Source organism: Falco rusticolus, chromosome 9 (genome assembly GCF_015220075.1).
Source record: "Falco rusticolus isolate bFalRus1 chromosome 9, bFalRus1.pri, whole genome shotgun sequence".
Classification (NCBI taxonomy): Eukaryota; Metazoa; Chordata; class Aves; order Falconiformes; family Falconidae; genus Falco; species Falco rusticolus.
In genome coordinates, this window is record NC_051195.1 from 20,494,117 (window position 1) to 20,522,084 (window position 27,968).

General features: G+C 39.9%; 1 protein-coding gene across 1 annotated transcript in view; it reads left to right on the top strand.

Moving 5' to 3' along the window:
* IPMK (inositol polyphosphate multikinase) overlaps window positions 1–27,968 on the top strand; it is a 44,262-nt gene that overhangs the window by 4,906 nt on the left and 11,388 nt on the right. Inside the window, exons 2-4 of the mRNA XM_037399991.1 lie at window positions 9–94; window positions 16,736–16,832; window positions 23,531–23,703. Coding sequence (XP_037255888.1) covers window positions 9–94; window positions 16,736–16,832; window positions 23,531–23,703 — 356 coding nt within the window. The remainder of the gene's footprint in view (window positions 1–8; window positions 95–16,735; window positions 16,833–23,530; window positions 23,704–27,968) is intronic.

Sequence of the window (27,968 nt, forward strand, 5' to 3'; positions counted from 1 at the left end):
CTTTCCAGGTATACTGCAGCATCCAGATGGGACTGTCCTGAAGCAGCTGCAGCCACCACCTCGTGGTCCCAGGGAGCAGGAGTTCTACAACAAGGTGAGCGTCCTGCAGGGTGGAGGGAGCTGGCTTGCTGTGGGTGAAATGGGTGTGCCTTCCCGTAGAAGTACACCCTTATTGTTGTGGCTGGGAAAGTGCAACAGAAATATCTGAATGGTAGGTCACCAACAGCCTTGTCGTGGTATCTGTGTGCTTTCTAGAACTTCCTCTTCTTTGAATATCTGTCCATCTGCCAAAGCTACTTCACTTGCAGGATTTAAGCTTGCTCGTTTGCTCATGGGACAGCAGGGTTTTCACAGCATCTAAGATTTTATTGAAAAGACTTGTATTATTTCCGTCTATGATTAAAAGGTGGTATATTTGATCCCATCTTTCTCATGATGCCGAGTGTCTCAGAATGGGTTCCATCTAAACTTAGCATGTCTTAGTCTTCCACCTAGTCTGGTTTACTGCTAGAAATATGGCTCTGTTGACTGTATTAAAACTGTTCACTGTATTAAAACTCAGCTCCTGGGTCTCAGAGCAATTGTAGAGTGGCAGTGGTGATGGACACCAACTCTGTATCAGGTAATAGGCAACACTCATCACTGACCCAGGGCAGCAACTTCCTTCTGTCGCACCCAAAGGTTTCAAAGCCAGCACACTTTCTTTCTTAAGCAAGACACTGCTTTAGTCAATAAAAAGTGAATCTCTCCAGTTTTTAACTGTAGTTTGTTGCAATTTTCCTATTGCTTATGTTCAGTTTGCTTATCATTAAATTTAATAACATAAATCAGGAGAGTTGTTGCTTGTTGTCTATGAGGGTAAACTGGTTTTAGAGCTGCTTTCTCTTACCGACCTAACTGCCGGTGATAGTCTGTCACGTGTTCTTTCTGTATCAGCTTGATGTGTCATCCCTTTCTATGGCTTATTCAGTATGAAGAACTGTATGCAGGATGAGAGAGGAGTCTTGAGACCCTCTTTTTGTTGCGGTGTTTGGTGGTTGGGGTTTTTTTCGTGGTTAACTTGAATATCCTTCTAGGAAAAAAAAATATCAGAAGACCTTAAGTATTTTGTGGAAGTGCCTCACATTAAAACCGGCTGAGCAGTGTGCTCTAGGTGAAGAATGTGTTTGCATGCTAGAATTATTCGATAATTCTCCTGATGGGACTGCTAGACAAAACAGCAGCTCTTGAGTTAGTAGGAGCTCAGCAGGAGCCAGTTAAATGGAAATGTAAATATTTCTCTGAGGTTTCTCAGTGACTGTCATTTAGATGAGGTTAAGAAAGTTGCAGTCCAGCCTAAGCAGTAACTCTTCAGCAGAAGGAGGAAGTTTGAACAGACTCTTTTGAGTGTCAGGCCACTTACTCTTCTGTGAAATCCTGAGGGATGGACAGTAATGTGCTATCACTGTCTAAAGGCAGTGCATAAGGAGGGTAAGCTTGAGCATTGCCTAGATGTTAACCGTTCACAACACAGGCTTTATCATTTTGCCTGTTGCTTACACTGCCATGACAAGCTGTGAGCAAGACCCTGGGCAAAATCTTCAAGGAAGAGGTCTGTGTTAGCGCCCTTGTTACTGTGCCACGACACAGTGGAAGAAGTTGGTCTCGATGCTGGTAACTTGCAAAGTTAGGTTCAATTATGCATGCCAGGGCCTTGCCAGGTTGCTTCTGACACTAAGTTTTTTTTGGTTATAAGCTATTTGTGAAAGGGCTTGGGCAATTCTCAAAAAATAATGGGAGAAAGGGAAGGGTGTATACGGAACTAGTTGTGCGTGAACTAGAATGGCTTTTTGTGGGAGAAGGGAAGGAGAGCAAATGCCTGTATGTTATGTAGGTGAAAGTACAGGAGAAAGGTCTTGGGGATTTATCGCTTCTCGGTGATTAACTACTATCATGTTTGCTGTCAGGCCAGAACCATGTGATGTGGGATATAGACACCCAAGCGCTGCCTGTCATTGTTACAAGATGAGGATTACTGTGGATTGTGAGGTTCATTGTAAGGTACAGGTTCACATACAGCTTGATAGAATAGCTCGTTGCTGCCAAGAGGGAAAAGCCTTTCTTGCCGTTCTTGTCCTTTACTTTGTCCTGTCCTGTGCTGGTGCTTTTTGGACACGATGAACTGATCTGATTTCCCTAAAAGATGGCAAAACTTCCTTGTGTTCGTAGTCTATCAGTTTTAGTGATTAAACTGTGGGGGCAGTGGGAACAACAGCAAGATTGCCCTGTTTCGGTGCCTGAGCTCAACACATCTTATAATCAAAGAGACGTTATCACCTTGGAGTGGGCTAGTGAGCCTCCAGAGAATGGGGGAAGGAGAACTTTACCAGTCCTTGAGACAAGGGGTTGTTTACCAGGTGGTCTAGTACAGGAGGTGGTGAGAAACAGTGCAGAAATAGAACGGGTGAAACAAGAGTACTGTATCCCAGGCTGTCACTTTGTCAGGCCTAGACAGTAAGTCCGTTGGTAAGATGGTAATAATGGTTGCCCATTAGTATATGTGGATTAATTGTGACTTAATTTCTGCACCTGCTTTTCCATATGTGCTTATATCTGTTCTGTCTGTAGTGATAGATCAATTACTGCTTCCTTTGCATGCTACCTTACCCTGGCCTGAATTAAGATTAGTACCTCAGTACCTGGCCCAGAAAAAGTGTTTTGTTTTTTTTTTTTTACTTAGGGGTAAAGCTCACCTCAGCTGAAGTAATTAAGAACCTCAGTAGCAAGAAGATGAGAGTGTCTCAGTTTCAGCTGCACAAGTTGGCTGGAGAGCATCTATCAGAGATTTGAGGCAGAAGCGTCTTCCAGTAACCATCAGTGACCAGGAAGTGGTATTTCAGCATGCAGTCTGAGTGCTTGTGAGCTGGAGGTTGCAGGGAGTGTGTCATGATAGGAGATTACGAGGCTTTAAGAGACAAGTTTGACTAACTCTGATATATTTAACCTGACACCAGGCAGATACCATCTTCATTCTGGTCAAGACATTCTTCTCTTCTGAAGTTGCTAGATTTGCGTTCAGCTGGATGGGTGAACATGACAGAGGGCCATAGTCTGTGTCCATGAATCACCAGAAGTTTCTTCCCATGGTTTTTGATGGGTTATTTTCTATTGAACATGAAGCTGAGTGCTGACTGGTAGAGCCCAAACAAAATGGGCTTCTCTTTTTGGCATGGAAACTTGAGCAAGACACTGTAGTGCAAAATACTAATAGTGATCTAAAACCTGCTCAGAAATGGTGGCAAGTTAAGATGTTGAAGAATTTCACAGGTCTCTGTCAAGGTGGAAAACTGGAAAAATCTCTCATTTAATTCCTACTCAGACTGCCATTAGGTTACCTTCCTGTGTTCCTGATAGTGTATTTTCAGTTTAGCAGTTTAAAAAAACCAACAAAACCAACCCACCCTCTAAATACAGGTCTCCTTTCTTAAGAGATTATTTCACCAAGTAAACCAGACTTTTATCTCTGCTACAGCAATATGTGTCATTCTCTGCTGATGGGGAAGTGGCTTGCCATGGTTCTGTGTTGTGAGGGAGGGGAAACACAGAATGTGACAAGGTGATTGTGAAGCCTTCCCATGATAAAATGTAGTGGAACAATGAGCGGTTTGTAGTAATTGTTAGTAACTTACTATCTGTTGCTTAATTTGTCATTGGAGTGTGACTTTCCAATGGTAATGTCTGCTTCCTACTGAGTTCTGTAAATATGAGTAATTATTAAATGAAAATAATAACATTTTAATTTAGTTTGTGCAAACTCCCTTCCTGTACCTGAGGGCATGAACTTCTCACAAACATTGGCTGCATAACCGTGGAGTGTTCTAGCAGGTCTTCTGGTAGCCTTATCTGGGTAAAAAATCTGGAGTTTTTTTAACCTTGAATAGCTACAAGATACTTTGTTTTGGATAGGTATGAGCACAAGGGAATGAAAAAAAAATTGGAGGGTTGTGTTTTTTCAGGACTCTATAGTCTGCAACAGTTTCCATCTAATGGAAATACTTGGTGAGAACCTGTAGGTGGAGGCACTCTAAAGGCCTGCTTTTTTTTTTTTTTTAAAGGAGTTTCAGGAGGGAGTGGCACACAGAGATGTGGAAACAGGAAAATAGTGTTTGGAAATGTAATATATTATGTAGTAGTGACCCATTTCCACTAAAGAAAATTAATTGTTAAAAGGCAGTATGTGTTTATGGTAGGCTGCCTACACATGCATGCTAAGAAATCCACTAAAGCAGGCTACTAGTTGCTGTGTTTTAGTATTTGGCTTCAGCTTGCTTTATGCCAGGGTGCATTTATACAAACTGAAACAGTCTGATTTAATTCAGCAGTGTTGGGGAGAGGGAAGAAGCCCATCAGCCCTCCTATGGTGATCTCTTCTGGCAGCTGAGTGGGGAACAGAAGGAAAAACATCCTTTGACAAAGTTAGTGCAGTCACTTACTGTATGAGGTAAAACCTTGCATAGCTGGGTACAGAGCTCTTGTCTCAGACATGCCAGGCTGTATCCAAGAGCACTGTGTGCTAGCATAACTCTTCCCATTTAAGAGCTATCCTCTTCAGCACGAGGTTTTTCTTAAATTGACACATCAAGTATGTAGTGTTGCAGAAACTGCTGTCCTGTTGATGCCCTGAAGAGGGGAAGCTGGAATGTCAGGCTTAAAACGGGGCAGATGCTTTTGCAGGCAGAAAAGGACAGAGCCTGGGCTGCAAGTATTTAAAACTGAGGAAAAGAGAATTTACAGTTGTTGAGGTTACCTTCGTGACTGCAGTTTCCTACAAGCTGTGTGTTTAGCACTAAGAGGTGGAGTGTTACTTGGGTTCAACAGAACAGGAGAAGGTCGCTGAACTGTTTTGAAATGGCAGCTCTTTCACTTCTGATTTCTGGCATTTGCTTGGTGGGGCTGTAACCTTCTGTTTACTGTGTGTCTGTGTTCTGAGTGTGGCATACTGAAGTTTTGAAGGTTGCTAACGCGGTAGTTAATAAACTGGGATTTTATGATTAGCAGATCAATAAATGTTCCTGTAAACTTTTACTTGAATTGGCCTTCTGCTTTTCGATGGTGACAGCGTGATGCTTGGGGTATGAGTAGTACGCCTTGGCCCCTCATCCTGCCTACTGAAAACTGTCCTGAGAAGGCTCTTGCAGCATGGACAACTTCCAGTGCTTACATTTTTTGTCCCCCTCTGTTTGCTAGTGGCTGCGTATCAGAATTGTCATAGCTGGTTCTTGTGATGTTGCAAAGTCATGGCTCCAAGTAACATACCTGCAGTACTATAAGGTTTCCAAGGCTGCTGTAACACAACTCTGAGCTGAACTGTCGGATACCCTTGTCCCAGAGTGCAAGGGTAGTTTTGGGAGGATTGGAATGAAAAGGTGGATGGAGTTCTCCCAGTCCCAGCTCAGGTCTAGTAGCATTCTACCTCTATCCCGGTGCTTGGGAACCAAGGGATCTGATTCACCCCACGTAGCATCGGGAAAAGATAATCAGGCTAGTCAGCTGGCCCTTCTGGATAACAGATCTTCCACCCATTGCCAATTACTAATGGTTTTGTTAGCTGCTGTAGCAGTAGTCTGAAAGTTCAGGGTTCAAGCCCTGCTGCCATATAATATGAATGCAAGGAAGCGGTTACCACTGTAGATAATGGAAATTGTTTTTCACTTCTGTTAAATGTCCTGAAAACAAAGCCAGGATGTAAGACACACAAATAGCTCCAGCATGTAAAAGAGATTTACGTTACTTAGGTGAGAGTCAAGCACTTGAAAGCTAGGAAGTAATGGTTTCATGGTTGCCCGCACAATTGTTCTTCTGAACTTTTGTTGGATGCATTATAATGCAGCTTTCAATAGGGCAATGACCTGTCTTTCTGTTTTGTTTCCTCTAAAGAACTTAGTAATTTTGCAACCTGACATAAGGCAGATTTAATATTGTTTGTGCAACTTCTTCTGTCTGTCTTGTAACAGTTGTTAGTCTTTGAGTTTGTGACCAGAGGATAACATGTTAGTGAAGACCCAATTATGTTAATATTCCTGAAGTCATAGTTTCTTGTGCTTCTGTGGTTACAGAGAAGAAACATGGGAAGTATGCCCCTTTGGACCATTATCAATAATCTTCTCTTTACTGTTTATTTCATTCTCAATAACCTGCCACTAGTCCTGTGCAGTGGCTTTTCATTAGTGCTTGATGCTTGCTTGCTTCTTTTTTGCATTGTCTAATTCTAATTAGTATTCAAGCAGCTTAAGGCAGTGCAGAAGACTTCTGGTGACTTCCCTCCCCCTCCATGGTACAAAATCAAGCCAGCAGCCTGAAAGATGTGTTTTGGCCTGGAAGCTTTTGCATAGAGTTGCAAGAACTGACTCATAAGGCTCAGCCCCCTTTCAGACTATATAGCACAAATCACGATAAGGCAGTATGTGTTCTGTAAACTGTTCTCTGCTAGTGACGGAAAAAGAAGGGAATTGGGGAGGCAAAGTATGTCTTGCTTCAGGATGAATTACCCTATTTTGTGAACTCAGTTAATGGGTTTTATAGTCTTGATTTAGATTATTATCTTTGACTGAAAAAGGAGTGGATGATGGCCATCATGCTGCTATTGTGTACTAAAATATCCTTATCCTGTGATCAAGTCTCCAGCTGAGGTTCTGATTTGTCAGTCTTGTATGGACAAAGCTTGGAGAAAAAGGATGCCCGGTTTTCTTAACATCTTACATTGGGGATGCAGTGCTTTGCCCAAACCTTTCTTTACTATTGCATTCAGAACTGTAGCTCAGTATCCTGAAGGGCTGTCTTTAGCCGTGTCTCATTCTGTTACATCCAGACCTGCTGCATTTCCAGTAAGAGGTAGCGGTACTGAAGTGTGCAAATTACCTGTTTGCAAATGTGGTGGGCACGTTCTGATACAGTCCATTTCTGCCCTTGGCAGCATTCTTCCTGCTGAGAAACTGACTGGGAGGGTTTGTGTTCTGCAGGGGAAATAAGCAAATTTAAGTTCCCAAACCAGTGTGTGAAATTGCCTCACACTCTATACTTTAAACCATGATCCTGGACAAAAGTATTGTAATAAAAAGAAGGACGCGCAGGACTCATCAGCTAATGAGAAGAAAATGGCTTTTTGATCAAATTGTGAAATACTGTCAGGATGTATTCATATCTCTTTCACATTAGGAGTTGTCTAGGAGAGGTGAAGAATGAAGTGTAGGTCTAAATCTGCTGGGTTTCTACTACTGTCCTATAAACACTGACATTTTATGTACTTCAGGTCACTATTAAATGACTGAAAGCCTACTGTACCAGGACAGTAAGACTTAAAAAATACGGCAGATTTTTGTGATTCTTGCACCCTGTAGCAAGAAAAGCTTGAAGGGGATGCACTGCACGGTAGAAGGTTAACAGTGAGCATCTGTTCCCTGTGCTCCTTGTATGTTGTGTGCCACAGAATAATCTACAACCAGCTTTATTAAATCTTAAGAAAACCTCACAAAAGGAAACCATAAAGGGCCATTATTGCAATTTGATGCTGTTGGGGAGCTACTAGGTGGGGTAGCTAACAGGCTTGAGTAGTCTACAGTCGATGCTATGTAAGCAGGACAAAAAAACCCCAGTTCTCTTACCAACCTGATTTTAAGCAATATTCCTTCCCGAGAGTAGATCTGGCTGAAAATAAAGCAAAAATGCATAGCTTTAATGTGCATATCCAAGTACGTTAAAATGGATTAAGTTAAAAGAGTGCAGTGCTCCTTCTGTGTTAGTCATGCAAGCACTGACTTTTTCAGACGGGATCAAATACTGTTTAAAAGTGAATTGAGTTATGAATCTTTCAGAATATGGATCAAATTACTGAAGGTATGTTGGTGTTATACAGAAATACAGTACTTTGTGCATTTTAAGTTTATTTAAAAATAAAGATATGGTTGGTAGGCTGCCAGTATGGGATTGAGGAAAGCGTAGGTTGCCTCCTTGAAAGAAAAGGAAAATAAATTCAGTCTCTGAAAACAAGAATTCCAGTTTTCAGATTAAAAAAAAAAAGGCTTTTAATATGAGAATATTGCATAAAGCTAGAACTGTGTATGTGTGGAAAGAGATGTGAATCTCCAGTGCATACGGTGGAAATGTAATGCAATGTTTTGGTGTGTTCTTGGTCTTCCAGGTACCAGATGAACCATAAGTAAATGAAAAACTCCATTAAATATTATGTTGAATGTCCCACTGTGTATATAACATGGTTGTTAAAATTCCGGTAATATCCGATACTTAGGGAGCAATTTGGTAGCAATTATTTTTCAGTCTTTGAGTATTTATTTTTCTGAGTGTGTGTATATTACATAAATATATGTATATATACACATACATAAATATATATGTGTTTATATAGGTGCAATATACACACACACATATATGTTTATATATATAAAAATCTTCTTGAGAAAGCAAAGCAAATGACTTTGCTCACCATGCCCGGGTGTAACAGAATCCACTTACCCAGATTTTTTTGCTCTGCCTTACTGGAGCAGACTCTGATCAAAGGATTCCTGAGGTTTCTTAGTGGTGTTATTGCTGGTTTTCTTTGTTTCCTCCTTTCCACCCCCGATTCCAGCACAAGCTAGCACTGCTGCTTTCCTGTCTTGACAGGGGTGAGCAAGGAGGTTGTTAGCAGGTTTGGGAAGCAACAGCCAATGTGCTTGTGCAGCAGACGAGTTAGTGAAAGGAAGATGTGGGCTCATAGCTGATTTTGTAACTTAGTTTTACACAGTCAAATGTATAGGTGGGACCCTAAAGAGTTACTTATTCAAAGCAAACAAAAAAATAACTCTAGTTATTACAAACCAGCTATTTTGATGTTAGTCTATGTTCTCTAACAACTGAAAACCACTCTACTTGGGTAGAAAACATCAGAATAGCTTTTGGGCTGTTATTTTTGATCGTCATGGAAGGAGCCATTGCATACTTCTCCAGAATCATAAGCCATCATGTAAAATTCCTGTTAGTAGGTACCATTCTTCTCTGTCTGTTAAAAAAAAAATTAATAAAAATAGTAAAATGAAGAGGTTATTACTAGCTGCCTGTCTCTTGGCAAGTGTTCTCATGGCAAAGTAGAGCTCGTGCTGGCAGAGGAGCTTTTGATGTAGAAACTGAGACTACAAATCTGATGTAACATTTGCAGAGTAGTCCTTGAAATGATAATTTTGGATACCTGGCTGCAGGTGGGAGTTGAGTATTCTGGAGTAAGGGGTAGGGTATACTAGAAGATGGTAAAATACATAGTTGCTGTTAAAATGCAAATAATTTAGATGAACAAAATTGTCAAAATTAAGGGAAGCCCAAACAGGTGTTTTTTAAAGGAAGGTATTGACATGATTATTTTTTTTCAGGAGTATTGATGGTAGATGTACTTAAATGGCAGTTTCAGTGGAGTGCCTTGGCCTGGTAATGAGGCAGTAAGCCAACTCAGGGTGCTCAGCAGGCTGCAGGACCAGCTGGATGCTGACACTGCCGCAGAGAAGTGGATGAAAATGTGTGTTAGAGTATGGTAGCCCTGGCTCTTAATTACCGTGAAGCTGCACCTTTAGGCTAATGCTGCAGTAAATTCTTTGTGAGGGCTGCCTTTTGCAGTATTAGGAAAAAACCAACCCAACATATGTCTGTCAGGACTTGGTTCCCCTTTCTGTCTCTTTGAAATGTAAAATTAAATTTTGCCTGTTTAACTGCTTCAGGGTTCCTCTCTCCCTTTGTTCTCTGTTGCTCCCTAGTTTGGATCTTCAGCTGTTATCAGATGGCTTTCCAGAAACAAAGGGTAATGCTTATTAATGTTCTCAGAAAGTGGGGCAGTCATACTGGCTTATTTACCCCTTTGTCCTACTGTTCCGCCGTTTCACTTTCAGTGATAATTTAAGCTTCAACTCTTGAATAGTTGGTGTTGCTTAAAATACAGTATCTTGGAGCAGAAAATTTGTATGAAAAGACTCTTGCTGTTGTCTTTGTTCAACTTGCTTTTGCATCTGTGAGGATTTGGGTATGTCAAGGTGCTGGTTTCGAACCAGGTCCATGTCTTCCCTTAAAATGCTAAATAGTATTCATGTTGCACAGCTTAGTGCATTGCAGTAATAGAGCTGGGTTTTGGCACAACAGTTGTATAGATAGATGAGAAAACTGGTTGTACCATACCTCTTCAAGGGAGGTATGAAGTGGCAAAGTGACTTGACTTTTTGTCTTGCAATTTGCTGGATCTCTCTGGCTGCTGGTAGCTTGAGTTTTTGCAGTGGGTAATTTCAGGACAGCGTCAGCTCAGCTCTGTTGGTAAGTGTTGTCAAACTAAGAAGGAAGAGTAAGTAAGAATGGGACAAGTGTGTTAAAATTGAAACTTCCTTATCAGGTGACCAATGGTAGTATGTCTTAACCACTTTTTGTTAGGCTGTCTTCTCTTTATTTTGGCCTCTAGTGGAGAGTACCTAATGTGAACTCTATTTCAGTCTGTCATATATGCACATTGACATAAGTGAACCAAAGGAACGTAGATTTTGGAGTGGAGACCTTGATGTGTGATTTGCCATGTACTTTTGAATTACACTCATGTAAGAGTCTGGTAACCTCCTTAGGACACTGCTTAACAGGTGTTTGTGCTGTTGATGTAAATACAAACACCTACGTTTCCCTGTCTATATTCTTAAAGAGTTTTGGGTTTTTTTGTTTTGTTTTTTTTAAGAAAAAGATGAATTGGATAGTGGTGCCTGAGGGGTCAGGCTTTGCACATTCTGAAGGAAAAATTCTCTGACTTCAAAGAGCTTTCAAGTTCATTAAGACTCTGGCTTCTATGCAGTTGAAGATCAATGTAACATCTGATTGTGCTAGTGAGTTGTGTGAACCTAGGAGAGACTGAAGGGCAAGAGGAAGCTCACTTCTGTGGCAAGCGATTTGTGATGAAACATGATCTTTAATTTTGCAATTTGACTGAGAAGGTCCTGAGGGCCCACCAGCCTGCTCAGCTCGGTGGCTTGCAGCAATTGTAGGCATGTGTGGGGAAATTATTTAAACTTGCTTTATTGTTAATCTTCAGTTGCCCAGGAATCGTGTGGAATGAAAGATGAGATGAGAGTTTGCTGTCTTGTGAAGGAAACAACCTTTTTCTGCTTGTGATGGGGTAGGGTTGTGTGCCTGCTGATGTCTTTCCAACTACATTACTGCCTTGCCTCTGTAGTAAGTGGTTATTGGCAAGAAAGAGGGACTGGATGATCTGTCTCTACCCAACTTAACTCTGACTGTTTCAGAGTGACTTGCTGCGTATGGTGTCTGTGGCTTTTCACTCATGGCTCCACTGTGGTATTTGTTCAGCATTGCTCTGGTGGCTGTCTGACTGATGCCTTTTGGTTTCTTCTGTCTGCTGAAGTTTTGAAGCTCTGCCACATCCGCAGAAATGGGTCAGGGTTTGCTTTGCCTCTTGTAAAGATGATTCCATGCCTGGGGCTGCAAATCTTGCTAGGGTCAGCCTAAATTTGACTATATAAAACATGTGGAAGTGGATGAAATAAGACATACTGTTTTTTTGGCATTGCTAGAGAATGACTGGTTGGTAAACATGACCAAATAAGTATCTCTTCAGGAGATTTCTGAAGCTTATTCCACATCCTTCATTTTTTTTTTTTTTTTGGAAGGTGAGATGGCTAACTCCTAGCTATTTTTTTTTTCCTGGAAGAAGGATTTGATTGTCACAAGTGTGCACCATTCTTAATTGAAAATCCACTTAGGTGATCAAATTGTGGTAATATATCCTGATTTGTTTGAAGCTTTTTTTTGTCTTTCTGTAGGCATCTTCAGTGAGAATACTGATGACAATCTCACGTATAGTACAGCTATATATTAGATAGTAAAATAAGCAATTCAATCTAATAGCATTTAGTGTAATGGCATTAACAAATATTTAACTTCTGGAATTACTCTGGTATAGATACTTGGAATTTGAGCAGAGCTGACTCCAGTCATATTTGTGGAAACAAATACTGTGGATGCTTGCAAGTCAAACTGTGATGGTACTACTTAGAAAACGATGCAAGGGCTATCTGAGTTGTAAAGCCAAGCAGATAGGAATTGCTAGAATCACAGCTGCTGTTTCAGCCTCAGTTTTTTTGGCCCTTGTACTTGCCTGGTGTAACTGGGTGATGTAGGAGCCCAGAGGGAAATGCACTGTGTGCTCAAGTAATTAAAATCTGTAACATAATGCATACACATTGGGAGACAGAATTAAGATTGCACTATCACCTGTACATCTTGCATCTGCTACTGAGTGCGTGACTAATTAACTGCTCCCCACCCCCCCAGAACCCCCAAAAAAGCATTTGGGAACTGAACTCTGGCTGATGCTGGCAGCTGGCTGTGTATGCTGAGACTCTGCAAGCTATAGTGCTACTGCCTTTAGGGACAGTTTATGATAGCTGGCAATAAGAAAAGATAATGCTTCAAACTGACATGCTTAATCTGGTGTTTAAAGCTTCCTACTCAAATAGCTTTAAAATACATGCAAACTTAAAATACATATTCTTCTAAATCAACTCCTAACGTCCTTGAGAAGATTCTCTTTAGACTACATCTCAGTCAAGGTGGTATTTGCTCATCCAGACAATTAAAGGCGGGTCTGTACTGCCAGAACTAGTTTCCTGCTGAAATTCAAACATTTGTTTTACCCTCCCTTTGTTGTTTATGTGATTAGTGAGTCTTTAGAAAACAAGAAAACCTGAATGTCATGAATAAGGAAAAGAGCATTCCCATTCTCCCAAGCAGCCCCTGTTTGCATAAAAAAACAGATGAATCTGTTTGGATCAGACTTAACAAAACAAACAGAGCGTACTTTGGATTAAAAACTAAGGGATGGTAAATTTGCCTCGGAATTAAAAAGTCCCAAGTAACTGGAAATTATGACTTCATGGTGCCTATTAGACTATCTGAGCTGCCACAGGACATATCTGGGACATATTCTTCCTATGAGTTCGTTGCTGTAATTTGTAATGGTCATGTTGTAGTCTTCCAAATGTCAGCATCCTGTTTACTTGCTTTTAAGCCCAACAGTTATTAAATTTAATGTCTCCAGTTTGTGCTTTTGGAAGAATGTAGCCTGTGATACGTCGAATGGATACCTCCCCTGGCTGAGCTGTCACTGATTGTTCTGCAGTTCTTGATTTGTTGGATGGAGATGTTAAATACAGTTACTAGTAAAGCAGAAATAACTTAGATTTGTCAGCCTGTGCTGGAGAAGTGGACCTGTTGTTACATTAAAAAAAAAAAAAAAGATGGGGCTGCTTGAAATTAAATTGGAATATTGCCAATATAAGCAAAAATATAATGGCTTATTTCTAAAGGTTGTTCTGGGGTAAGTGCTAACTTGTCTCCTCCGTGAGTTTTCCAGCAATGTTGGTAGTGATACCTTTGGGTACCTTTGGGGGCGTAAGGTGCACAGTTAATTTTCTGTGTAATTTTAGGGATGGTTTTGTCATGTATAGATTTATATTTGGCATTCTGAACGATGCCTGAATATGTAGCTTGCTACCGGGTTGTATGGAATGAGAAGTGCCCGTGGCATGGGTGCCATTTGCAAGGTCCTTCTCTAAGGAGCAGAAGGGGTTCTCTCCTGCACAGAAATAAGTGTAATTCCTGAAATGCCTGGTTTTGTTGCTTTGCCCACACCAGATGACTTCCTCTGATCTTTATTAACTGAGTGCTTATTCTTGTTTGACATGCAGCTACATTACTGGCTGAGACTGAGGTCTATATTAAAGTCAAATAAGTGCTTTGTGTATGTTATGTCAAACTTATGAGGGGAGTTTATTACTGTTTCTGGGAGCAAGATAACTTCTTGAGAGACAGAAATAATGCACTTAGTTCTGTTATGCTGAAGTAATGATACTAAACACTGTATTACTGTGAGTTTTGTCTCAGTTTAAAATGTCTTGCATCAGTGTATTAAAGGATAGACTACTTGGAAGATACCATTCCTGGAGCTCTTTTCCTCATTTGGCCTTGATGTTGGCCTATTACACTGCATTATAAATTACCTGACTATCTTTTTTGTATCCTACTGTTTGAAATACGCAGGAGCATACTTGTAGGTAGTTGCTAAGTTCAATTGCCTAATGTTTGTGATTAAAGTCAAAGCAAGAGTAGTGACTTAAAAACATGGGAGTGGTCTCCTGACATGTCACTTGGTCAGAACCTTGTGGCCAGTAAGTTAAGCAAATGAGTTCTGATTATGTTTGCCTGTTTTTTTTCAGCTGCATTCAGTGTTTCTTCTCCTTGTCTGTTGCACTTAAAGCTTCCATCTCTCTCTCTTGTCCTGTCCCAAGTACATATATATGTTCCCCTGTAAAGGCTGTGATAATGCATGATGGTTGCTGCCTCTCAGATCTGCCTAAATTCACCTGGGAAAATAGTATTTGTGCTGGGTGCAATGCAGTTCCCTGTCTTAGCTATGAGGTGCTATGATAGTAAACTACCACAGTAAAAAAAAATAATAATTGAGATTGTAGTACTTACCTGAAAACACCCACAGCATGAAGTAAATCCACTGGTCAGTGCTTGGAGCCCTGGCCCAGAAACAGCTGTCTGTATGGTGGTGAGCAGTGAACTCTATTACAAAAGATAGTAGTGGATGGGTCTGTGCCTCAACATTTGCTTGGTGCTAATTTTTTTTCTCTTCTCTCCCACCCTTAATTTTTTTTTTTCTGAAGTTAGTAAGATCAAGCCACATTGCAGTCTTCTGGTGAAAACACTTGTCTTCTGCTGGCAACATCTGAGGCTCAGCAAAGAAATGTTGCTTAAATGAAAATAAACAGCAGCGACTGATCCCAGGGACAAGCAAGGTTTTTTGTCTTGGGGCACAAGTGTATCAGCATACCAGCTTGTGTTAACTTGGAGGAAAAATAGCCCTAGACCTGTAGTCCTCAGGGCCTGTGAAAAGAGATCAGTGCCCTGTGCTTGGTAAGATAAACACCCAGCAACTTTTGTATGCTTAAGCTTAAGATAGGGACAGTAGTGGTAGAGGGTGTGGTGGTAGGTGTACGTCAGTGTTTTGCATCACCCTGTGGACGTATTTGTGTAGTTTGAGCTTTGAGGATTCAGCCTTCTCCTTAAGGTCTTTAAAATGGGGCTTAAACCATAAGCTAGTTAAAGGAATGTGTCAAATTGAATTATTTAGCATAAAGTCAGTGTGGATTTGGTTTTATCACCACCTTGGTCGCTGCCCAGTACAGTGCTGGCATAAAGGTGTCAGAATTGTGGCTGGTACAAGCCCAGGAGAGGGTTTTAAATGTACCTATAAAGGCTGTGGAACACGGGTGCATTTGAAGCACACTGGTGATCTGAGTTTGCCCATTTGAGATTTCTGTGATGAAAACTAAATGTAGCAGAAACCTGCGCTGACTAATTTTAACATTCTGCTGCTGCATGAGGCTCTGTCTAGAGTTACATGGCATTGGTGGTCATAGCTGAGGCTTGCCTTGATGCTTTAAAATAGTAGCTGGACTTCAGGTCTGGGGTTTTTTTCCCTCCCTGGGTGTATTAATATTACAACACTAAAGGCATGTATTTTGTGATACGTACATTTTGTAGTTTCTGTTGCAAGATACTCTCCCACCATGGTTAAATGTGGATCTCGGTGCAATGAGCTGAGCTAACTGCAGAGCTCTGTTAACACCTTAAATAATGTTTTATGTTGCTTCTGACTGCACTCCTGTGCATTGCGTGCTGAAGTAAAAGCAAAATTACCAGCTTGCCCTAGTCGCTCCTGTGCAGCGCCTGTGGTATTGCTGTGCAGCTGCTGCGGAGTTGAGGGACAGGACGTGAGTGATACGGTCAGAAGTAGGGTAGGTGCAAGGGGGTTAGGATGGGATGGTTCCTACATGCAATAATAATCATTGTAACCTGTGCTTGTGTGGATATAGATCTTTTGGTCTGCAAAGCCTGCTGAACCATCCTATAGGCTATCGCCTACACCTGTAACTAGATCTTCGGGCAGAGTGGGGGGAATCTGGTCAAGGGGATGGTTTTAAATCCTCTTAGCAACACCACTGCAAACTGGTGACAGTCATGTGATCCCATAGCAGATAGTATCCAAGGCTTCATTTGAACCCTGCAAAGAACTACTCCTTCAGGAATATAAACCAGCTGCTGTTCCCAAACTGTTGTTTTTCTCATGGAAGTTGAAAAGAATGTTGAAAACAGTAAAGCAAATAAAAAAAAAAATATTTGATTTGTGCATTGTTTGTGTAATGTAGTTACAGAATGAGTTGTTTTGGAGGAAATGAGGAAGTACTATCCGGTCTGAGCTTTTTTTATACTTTACCTGATACAGCTTAAAAAGCTTTGGGAATATGATGCAGTGTAGTAATCCTGTACAATCTCGGATCCAGGATGGAAGAACACCCATGTTGCTAAATAGGCTTGATGCTAACAACTATAGTTTAGATTTTTATTCAAGGTAAGACGTAAATTATTTTTAGAGTTGAGGCATCTTTTCCACTTTTAAAATTTGAAAGAATGGATACCATTTATTTATGTTGGACTATGATAATTATAATCTTCATCTTGTGTGGCTTTTAAATATGAAGTAGAAATCTTAAACATATGAAAACAAAGACTATAGGAAATTATAGTTATGGGACAATTGGAAGTATAAAATGGATGTTCTAAACTGATGATCTCTCCACCCCTCCCTAATGTATTTCAGGTTTATGACTCCAACTGTTGCGACAGCATTCTTCTGGAGCTGCGGGAATATCTGCCAAAATACTTCGGTGTCTGGTCACCACCTACTGCACCAAATGGTACTGTTCTAATTTTATCTGTTAATCCAAACCTCCCAGAAAAATCTTCTAGAGACTGATTTTTGGCAGTTGCGAGCTCTGTGGGACTTTTTTTGGTTTTGGGGTTTTTTTGTTGTTTTTGTTGTGTAACCCACTGGCGTTCCCTCCCCTGTTCTAGTTTGCAGTCCTCTGACTGGATTAGTTTTTTGGAGCCTTTCCTCCCAGGGCAGATGGGACATGGCTGTTGGTATGGCAAATGTTTCCTGAGTTGCTGGATCTGATGCATATTGCCCTGGAGCTGCTGCCTCTGTCTGGGTCATGCTGGAGGAGTGGGCTGGTTGCATTTTTATGTCTGGTCAGGCCATCAAAGCAAGAGGCAGGTGCTGAGTGGGTGTGTAAGGAAGAAGAAAAAAAAAAAAAAAAAAAGGATAGGTTGGGGCCTAAGGGGAGGCATTCAAACTGGAATCTGCTGCTGGATCTCCAGAGGTTGGATCCCATTGTTACGCTGTATCATGCAAAGCAGGTACTGGGGAAGCTGGGGAGCTCTGCTTGTCACCCTCTGTTACTGCTTTGAATGGAACAAAGCTCTGCTATCTTAACTTTGTGTTTGTATAACATGTTAGGGGTCAGGAAGAAAAAGATATTTTGGGAGAGCAATTGGATTTTGAGACAAAAGAGATATTATTGATGTATTTAAAACAGAAACTAGTTTTTCTTCTGAGGACTTCTCTTATACTGGGGAACTGGAGCTTCTGGAACATAGAGAAACAAAAGGATGACTCTGAATGTATTTAAATACATGGGCACCAAAACTACATGCTGTGCTCCTTTAATATAGCTGTCGTCTTATGCTGTCACTTGATAGACTTATTTTCAAAAGGGAGTAATAAAACAGCATCCAAAGACACTGTTTAAACTCTGCAGAAAGAAATGCAAGGAAGATTGTGGTAGTACCCAGCACTTTCTTGGCTCAGTTTTGCCTTCATGCTTTCATATCTGGCATTGACTCAAATAGCTGTACTGGAGCTATCTTTTTTTCCTTCCTGTATAATTTTGTGTGTGTTGTGGAGCTCACTTAATGTCCCCTCCAAATTGGAAATCAATTTATTCTATTCATGGTATGATCTTAAGATCTAAAAACGTATGGTCTAGCCAAGATACAGTACTTGAACACATCCTGAGTTAACTTCGGGAATTCACTAGCACAGTGTGCCATGGGGCTGAATTTTGGCAGGTCTCCACCAGGAATCCGCACATAGCCAGTAGGAATCACTGTTTAAAGGAAGAGTAACTTTAGATTTTGTTTGGTCTGCTTCTTGAAAAGACAATGCACAATCAGGAGTCCTCTTCATAGAAAGCTATGGCGGGAGTTCAAACAAAACACTCCATTGCCAACTCTGTTATCTGTAGTATTAATGAGTTTTGATTTCTATCAAGACTACACAAATACATTGGAGATGATGGAGTTTAACAGAATGCACACATGCTGGGTACATCCAAAGTTAAGGAGGTAGTCATTCGTGTTGGAAGTCATTGGTTGGTTAGCAGGTGTTTGCAAATGCGTTTTGCTAATGCCAGGTGCAAAGGAAGACCCATGATGCATTTGTGTGTGTCTGTGCACCAGTGCTTGGTACCAGAGACTAAAAGAATTGGCAGTGTTGCATAAAAAATAGGAAAAGACTGCATAAAAAACAGGAAAAGAAATTTAGAAAAATAGGAAGAAGGGAAGTAACCACACCGAGCAAGGGACATAGAGAGACTGTTTTGGGGAAACCATGGATGGGTTTGTTACCTGTCTGCCCAAATTAACTGTGGGTTAAGCTCTTGCTTAAATGATTGAACAGTATATTTAGCTGCTGTGGTGTGTCTCGGTGACATGAGATGAGAGAATCTTGACATTGGGAGCCTTTGTCAGTCCCTGCTTTACAGATTCTGGGGATGCAGCTCCATATAATCTCTGAGTAGTAAACCAAATAATTCCTTATTGTTCCTACATTGGGCATAGGTGACTTCTAAAAAAACAAATTCAATTAAACAATTACCAGTTACCAAACTGTTTGCTGCATGTTCTGAACTGTACCTATCTTAATTATTTAAGTGTGTGTGTGTAGGAGCAATGGCTTGCCTGGTTTGATAGGACAGTGTTCTTTCTTAATAAAAAGATTCCTTATTTATGAGATAAGGAAGAAGCAGGACTCCTTGGTAGAGTGGTGTTGCGTATGTGTAGCGTCATAGTTGTTATCTTGGGCACAGGGTTGAGTGTCTCAGTAGGTTCATGCAGATATGGAGAGAATCACAGGCTTGTGGTAAGAAAAAAACCAAGAGTAACTTAATCTAGGACCACTCTGACCTTCATCTGTGACAGTCTCTGAGTTTCCATGTGATGGGTGACCAGGAGCTATGGTGGGTAAGTTGAAGAAGTCAAGGAGTTTATTTTCTTGGAGAAATACTTAGGGAGAAGCTTCAGTCTTCTAGGCTGAAAATGCAGATGAGTGGATGGAATTGCTAGCTAAAAGGGGTTAAATGTATTAGGTGTAAATGAGGATATAGGAAGCATGACAGAAAAGATGGACCGATATTCACAGTATCGATAAAATATCAACGTTAAGAGGACAGTTATTTTACAAGTTGCATACCATACTACTGCACAGGGGATAGAGTTAGAGGTGGGTGACACTCGGTCTCCCTAAGCTAATCTAAAATTGGAGTGAGACAGTTTGGTTTGAAATTTGGGTTCACTGGCGTTGTGGGCATTGGGAGTTTATTAATGAAGTGGAAGAGTTGTTATAAAGATGTAGGAGCCATGTCGAGCTTTTTGTATCTCCTGCTGAGAGGTCTGGTTTTTGCTGCCTACTTGTTGCCTCTGCATATTTTTTTTTTTAAGTAACTTTACTGCTGCTCATTTCATACTGTACTCTTGATTTTTATTGCCTAAACTGAGAACAGGGTAGATAAATATAAGCCAGCCTCAAACTTTTCTTTTCTTCCCTTGTTGCTGGGAGTAACTGAGGCTTTCCCCTGCTTATTCATATGTTTTGAGAGATGTCTTGTAAGTTATGAGAAGTCAGATGCTTCAAGTTACTTTGTCACTTCTGATTCCAGTGAGGACTGAGTGCATCAGCATGTACGTGCTGAAGTCTGCAGTGGTTCATGTCATGCATACTTGCTGAATGAATGTTGGTGGTGTTGGTTTGTCTCCTTTGGGAGTGCAATAAAATATGTAAATAGTAAGTGAAGCCACGTCTTCCTGCCATCTTCCCTGCCCCTGAAAAACAGAAAGGCGGAGGGTAAGCCTCTGAGGAATGATTTGTTTAATTTCTTGAGATGTATAGTCAGGATTACCTACCAAAGCTAAGATGCAAAAATCCTTAAAATTATTTTCTCTGTAGGAGATTTTAATTTAACCTGGTTTTAGATGGCAAATGCATGATGTTCAGAAACGCATTGCGTTAGCAGTGTGCTACATAATAGTATAGAAAATCTGAACTGCTTGGAAAATCTGTTTTTTTGTTTAACAAAACAAGGAGAGGAAGGATAGTGTGCTAGTTATCTAGGCTGAGCTGCAGGCTTGTTGATGACCTTCAGAAGGACACTTGGGGGTCAAATCCTCAAAGACAATGAGAGCACCTGACTTCAAGGTGATACCTACCAATGTTTCCATCTGAAGCTTTGTTTGCCTTAGTCTTAATGCTTCCAGATACTGTAGGGGGAAACGTTGCAAGTTGGGGTGTGTGCTGATACTGTGGTTTTGGGGTCTCTTTCAGTAGCCTGTTGAACACAGTGCAAATAACTGAACAGTGCCAGGAAAAATGAAGCATAAACACATGATGCATTTTTTTTTTTTTATGCTGTACTGAGGAAAAATAGCTTGGTATAATGCTTTATCTGTGGTGGCAGCATTGCTTTCCCTGCAAGGACAAAAAGCTTTTTGAGAGTGGGAGTGTGCGTTGAACAGGTGTAACGTAATCTTAATTCTGAGCTTGCAGTTAGCTTATGAGGAAGATTTAAATAATAATTCTAGAAAGTGTGAGAGAGATGAGTCACTTAGAATAGTTTACAGGCTTTGCCAAGTAATTAGTGTTTCCCATGGTTAGTGTTAGCTCCTAAGTTATTTTAATGCTTAGTTTTTTAAAAATAGTAATTGTTACACTTTTAGGTCAGTAAGAGATGATCTAGCTTAATAGATCTGAAATGGATGGGGAACTGAAAAGTGACAGATATTTAGAACTTCTAAATATTTGGGAGGTGTTGAATGTTGGTGCTGTATGCTTAGAAGAGGGATTTGGACCAGTGAGACAGAGGATGGCAGATGACCACAGGCACTCAGTCATGCTCTTTCCATTGAAGGCATTTGTAATCTTGTCCACTTGTTGTCTGAAGGGAAGTATGCTAGGTTTTGGGAGACTTAAGTTCTTTTTAAGCTAGTTATTTTTATGGGCTCACTCTTTGTTGTGTTATAGAAATAGATGTTGCACACTATATGCAGTTAGATTTCAGGGTTGATAAAAATATTGCATCTAAACAATTTGTACAATTTGTGGCAACTTGCAATTTGTATAATTTTGGTTTTGTAACGGTTTGAGTCAGGAGGTGCTCACAACATAATCCAAAGCATTTTGGAGTTGGTGGTAAAGGAGTGCAGCCATTTTCTGAGATGTTTTTGTATTTCTTTCCCCACCTCCCATGGCATACCTTTGTCTCAGTGCTTTTGAGAGCTAGGCACTGAAAAACTTGAATTTCATTTAGTTGTTTTCTGGATTGTTTTAGAGCGATGACACAAATCTATTGATTACAGTGATTTCTGTAATATGCAAAAAGGATTGAAGTGTGGTGTTTAGATTTTTACAATTTTTGTTTTAATAACAGATAGCTAACAGGTTGTATGGACTCCCTTGGATTTAGTAGCAATTCTCCAAAACCCCACAAAAGCTGTGTTAATATCTGACTGAATTAGATCAGTGTATAAAAACTTTAAACAGAAGATGTGGCACCTGCAGTTCAGGTGATGCTTTCCCTACTAGGAAGTGTATTCTCTATTTGTCCTGGTTTTCCTTAGGGGATATCTAGTCAGCAAATACAGAGTATGTTTGCTGCCTGTGGCTTCTCAAAGTTAAGTATGAGTTACTTTAGCTGGGCATCCCTGCAGTTGCAGTTACCTGGTTTATGGGTGAGCTAGTCTATAATTAATCTCTGGATTGATTCTGTAGCCCAGAGGACATTGGAAAGGACTGTAAGCTGCAGTGACTTAGGAGACTGGATTTTTATAAAGTAGCGTATTAGTTTCACATGCTTTCCCGAGAATGACTTTAAATTAACAATGTGCTTAGTCTCATTTATACATAAAGCAGGCATCTAAGAATTAAATAAAACCTATTTCAGATTGATACATGAGTACTTTGGGGAATTGGGCATTTGATCGTGATGGTGTAAAAAGTGAAGCTTTAAGCAGGACTTACTAAAGTAATAAAAGCGCCTCCTGCTTCTTACCCGTAAGAAAGTGTTTCTGCTTATTAAGTGGAAATGGAATATTGCTTGTTCCCTTTATCTTGACTTGTAACTGGTTTTGTTACCTGTCTGTACAGCAGACAAGTAACTTAAAACAAGCCACTGTCCCTCTTCTCTCTTAAAACTTGAATTCATTTTGCTTTCTTTGGCAATCTCATTTTAGGTTATGCTGCAGGAATGGGGAATACTACAATAGTTTTGTGTATTCAGATTGCCCTAAAGCCAAAGAAACACACTGATGTAACAGGCTGTACTTGAAAGAAAACCAAACTTCAATGTGAAGTTTGTGGCTGATAACAGATTGATTTGCAGACACTGATGGGAAGAATGAGATGTGTGTTAATGCTGTGTCTTGTCTTGGTGTCTGTTGTGTGCTGGCAAGTGCCAGAGATCTGTGCAACCTTGTCCAAGCAGAGCTGTCAGAGTCAAGCAGTTCCTGAATCTTGTGTTTTTGCTGTGTTCTGGCAATCGGCACTGTAGATCATGGTGGTAATAATTTCTTGGGTGTACTGGAGAAAAGCATAAACCAGTTTGACCAGGGTTTGGATGGTCCTTTAAATCTTCAGGCACTCCAAGGTTTTGGGGTTTTTTGGTCCACCCACCCTCCCAAAGGAACTTCTGGAAACAGATGAAAGGCAGCCTGGGCTTTGAGGATTGTTTTCCCCAAACGGTGTGCTGTGAGAAATGAGCACAGATGGGAGTAGGATAAAAAGAAAAGCGAGATGCATTTTGACCCCTGTGGTGTACAAGTCTGAAATTTTAATTTAATTTTTTAATTAAACAAAGAAAAATTGCAGTTTTAATTCTAGCCCTTTCACACACAGAAAGAGAACGCAGTCCCCACTGCAAAACTGGCCGTGTAGTAACCTGCTTGTGTATGTGCTTATTAATGCTATTTGAAGTATGTTAATGGCATAATAAAAGCTACTCATTCATTTCATCTGAGCAATGATTTGAATTTGAGTGCTAGGTTAGCACACTTTAATTGTATACAATTTTCTAAACAATAAGGCATTTAGAACTTAATGCCAAGAGAATTTGTGGGTGTCAATGACCATGATATTTAGTCTGTGTTCCGAGGCAAATTTGACTTTTAAAGAACTCATATGATGTTAAGCCATGAACTAGTCTCCTTCCTCCACAGAAGCTCAGCAGAAATTATATAATTATTTTGCTTTGACCCACTGTTCATGAAAGTTTTGTCTTTTTAACAGATACGTATCTAAAACTGGAAGATGTGACCCGTAAGTTTAATAAGCCTTGCATAATGGATGTAAAAATAGGTCAGAAAAGTTATGATCCATATGCTTCAGCTGAGAAGATACAGCAGCAGGTCAGCAAGTACCCGCTGATGGAAGAGATTGGCTTTTTGGTTCTTGGCATGAGGGTAAGAACATGTTTTGTTTTCAAATTCAGCTTATGCTCTGGCCTGTTGTCCCACACCACATAGAGCAGGTAGTAGGGGTTTGGGTTTGTTTTGGTTTGGGTTTTTTTGGTGGTTTGTGGTGGTTTTGGTTTTTTTGTTTTTTTGTTTTTTTTTTTTAGCAAATGACAATCCTCTGGAGTTCTGTGTAAATAAAATGTTACCTGAATATGTTGGTAGTATTGGTATCAAGTGTTGTGTGAAATATGTTCCAAAAGACTACTCTTGTTCACAGCAGGTGTTTAACTTGGCTGTGTCCCTCCTGGGAATCTGTTTGCAACCTGGATTCTGTATGCGTGTACAAGAAAGGGGCTGGGACTTTTAAACTGAATGTAGCTGCAATTAATTCTTCTTGCATAGCAAATGTTTCAATTTATAATTTTTATTTTTTTTTTTTTACTTTTAGGCTTATAGCAGAGTGTTATGTACTGAGCCAGTCTTTGTAATAATGATAAATTGTCTCCAAATTTTTCATGTTGATTTAAAAAAAATAATTTTAAAATGTAATTTTTCTATTTAGGGAAGAGTAAGTTAGCTTTGACAAATGATGCATGTAGCTAGAAATAGCTGCTTATGTTCTGCATTTAAAAAAGCTTTCCATCAGGAAAAAACCTCTTACGTTCTGGAGGAACAGCTCTCAGTTGAAGGTTAATTTCAGATGGATAAGCCCCTGCAGATGCCTGTACTAAATCTGTTAGGTTTCCTTAAGTTAGGTGAGGAGAAAAATGGGAATTCAATATTTGTGTGTTGGCTACTCTAAAACTTCAACATAAAGAAAAGCTGTCCAGAACATTTATGCATCAGAAACAGAGGTGTTGATGTCAGTAATGAATTCCTGATGCAATGCATTTAAAGTAATTTTTTTCTGCTGTGATTGGCACAAGAATAATTTCCTTTTTGATAGGAGATTTTTTTTTCTTCCTTCTCATGTACACAAAGCCAGGGCTTCTTAAGCTCTGCATCAACAAGCATAAATGGCTGAAGACTTTTGATAAGCTTGCTCTTTGCTGTTAGATAGCAACAGCACACAGGTTGCATCATTGTTTGAAATAATTGTAATATCTCTGTAATGTTTTGTACTTAATTGCCTAGGCTCTCGGCCTTAACTCTGTCTTGAGATAAGCTTCTACAGCTATAAATTATAGTGGTCATGAGCAGTAATTATGTAAGCTTATGAGAGAGAACGTGGGAGTCGAGTCAAAAAACAGTCAGTTTAGATGGAGAAAGAAGGCTGGAGATTATAGCTTTGGATTTGGCTTATGTTGTTACATAACCTTTCTTATCTCGTGTATAACAATGTACTTCTCATCCTTTGTTTCGTGACAGTGCAAAAGAAATGAATGCTTGCTTCCACAGTGTGTTTGCTTGTGACTGTTGTTTCCAACATTGTCATTTATTGGTGTCATTATCCTGTTGAAGAAATTCTTTCGATTCCCTAATTCAAACTGTATGTATAATGATGGTTCCCCAAAATGTTGCGGTTTCCCATCTGATGTTTGACTAGATGACATTTGTTTTGTGCCTTTGGTACCAAATTGCATGTTGGAAATTATTTTCCTAAAAGAATTCAAAAGGTTCCACCTCCACTCATGCAACACTTAGCAAAGTCGCATTTCATGAGGCATTTTTTCTGCTCAGCTTGCTGCCTCTTGATTGTGGGGTGCTCTCTGCCTGTCTGCTTGCTTTTATATTTGTAAGATTCTGGCCGTAATGTAAAACACTCTGCTGGGCATTTGCTGCCTGTAACGGCTGACGTGCTGGGTGAAGGTTGCTGGTGTTTGCTGGACAAAACATGGTACAACACTATTCAGAAAGCAGAGCATTTTGTTTTTAATCTCTCTGTTCAGTGTTGTTTTTAACACGGAGGTGGGCTTGTTTATTAAGTTTCTATTTTAGAAAAGCAAGAAAGGGGCCCAGGAAAAATAGAAAATGTAGTTATCTGTGTTTTTTAAAGTACGCATATAAACTGTCATTAAGAGATACAAGCAAAAATGTGATACAAGTGGGGTTTTTTACCCCAAAAATTTATTTATAGTGGGGTTTCACCCCAAAAGACATTGATACAGCGCTTTTTCCTTTTTTTTTCGATGTACTGGTAAATGAAGAGTCATCTATTTATATATAGAATATGTATGGTTTGTCTTTAAAGGAAGCAAGTCTCCTATCTGGCAGAGCTTTGATTTACGTACATGGCTCTGGCATTTGGCATATGCTAAACTACATTCATCTTAATGCACTGAGTAGACAGAATAAGTGCATGGAAATGCATTTAGAAAACAGTCATTTCAATGGCTTTGTTAGAAACCCAATTTCATATTTAGTGGAACCGTTTCTTTAATAGAAGAGGACATAGATTTGTTATTAGTGAGAGTTTAAATAGAAGTTGGAAAACTAAGGTGCAGTTCCAATAGCAAAAATACAAGTTTACAGTATGGTTTCAATAGTAAAATATAAATATATAAGAATTATCATTGCAGTGAAAGCAATATTAAAAATAGAGTATTTTGTATGCTGCTGAACACAAGCAGAATGTGTGGGTTGTGATCTCATTTCGGATTTGCAATCCATTCAGAAACCATAATTCCTGATGTCTGCAGGTTTTCGGTTTTTTTCTTCCAGAACATCTTGATTGCAAGATCACGTAGTCCATAATATTTCTGAAGCAGTTTTTAAATCATAAACTGGTGATCATATAACTTCACCAGTATAATCCATCATCTATTTTTACTGCTTGTGCCTATGAACTATTGCATGCAGTAATGCATATACCTCATTAAAGCTGTTTTTACAAGTGAATTTCCTAATCTGCAGCACATGTTCCTGCAAGCTATTTTAAAACTGATGGTAGCTGAGGCCGTTTTCTGAGTTCTTTATGAAACCGTTCTAGTATCGTAATTTTCATAAGCTCTGATGTGTTAATAACAAGATTTGGGAAGGGAGGAGTAATAAAGCTATTAAATCCTGCATCTAGTGTTCATATTCTTCGACAGTAAAAACTAATCAGCTGGTTGTTTTTTACGTTTATAAGTATAATTCAGTCTTTGATGTTCAAGAAAACAGGTGGACAAAACAAAAACTAAACACAGAGCACCCCGAAACTAAAAAAACAAAAACACAAAACCACCCAACAAGTGAAACCAAAGGAACCAACCAAAAGCCCTGGGAAAACAAAAACCAAACAAACCCAAAAGTCTGGAAATAGATGTTTGCAGTGGTTGAAATGAGCAGTAACTCAAGGCTCTTGTTGGTTTTTCTCTGCTGGCTTTGTTACCTCTTTGTATCTCCGCCTCCTCTGCTTTTCTCCCTTTCTGCTTTCACTCCCTGGTTCTTGCCATTGACTTTGGCTCATCTGTTTCTCAGTCTGATGGTGCTGAATCCATGCTGCAGAACTGAATGCGGCAATTCCATGGAGTCTGGCACCTGCTGGTGAATTGAAGGGTATCTTGCAGCAGTGCTTCATTTGTAGAGTTCAGGAGATTAATCTGTCATCCTTTCAGGCAAGTTTTAGCAGATGGTTACCCTGGCTTGCCTTTTTTTTTTTTTTTTTTTTTCCCCCAGCAGTTTTTCCTTACATGAAGGACTTGTTGTGTATATGACAGCTGGTCCACTTGTGTCCTTATGGCTAATAAGATTTCCTCTGTTTGGAAAAAGCTGATCATGGATGAGACGAGACATGGCTCCTTCCTTCACCCCCTTATATAAAAAGGAGGCATAAAAGAAATACATTCTGTTGAGGTGCTCTGTGGAAGTTGTGGGAGTCCAAAATAATGTATTTAGCTATTTTTAAAATGGTTCATGATTTACCTGGAGTGTTGTTACTTCTTCTATTAAGGAGATTATTAGTCTTTTTTCAGTCAATTAGTCAAAACATAATTTCATTCTACAACTTACTTATGTAAGGACCTTACTAAAACATTATATTGATTGTAAAAGCATTTGGTGGTGTACTTGATCATATAAAGCACTCTGTCAAATATTAGAAGAACAAAGAAGCAAAGCAGACAGAATAATATGTAAGTACAGCCTTAGAAGTGGGGGAGCAGGAATGCATCCTTCCGAGGCTGAATTTTCCAGCCAGCAACAAGCAGGGATGTGTGTACTTCTGTCACTTGTAGTGTAGCAATGACAACATAATGTTGGGGGGGGTTGTTTGGGTTTTTTGTTTTGTTTTTTAAAAGATGTGTATGTGTGTTTCGATAAATGGATTTAGCTATATGGGCATGCTCTCA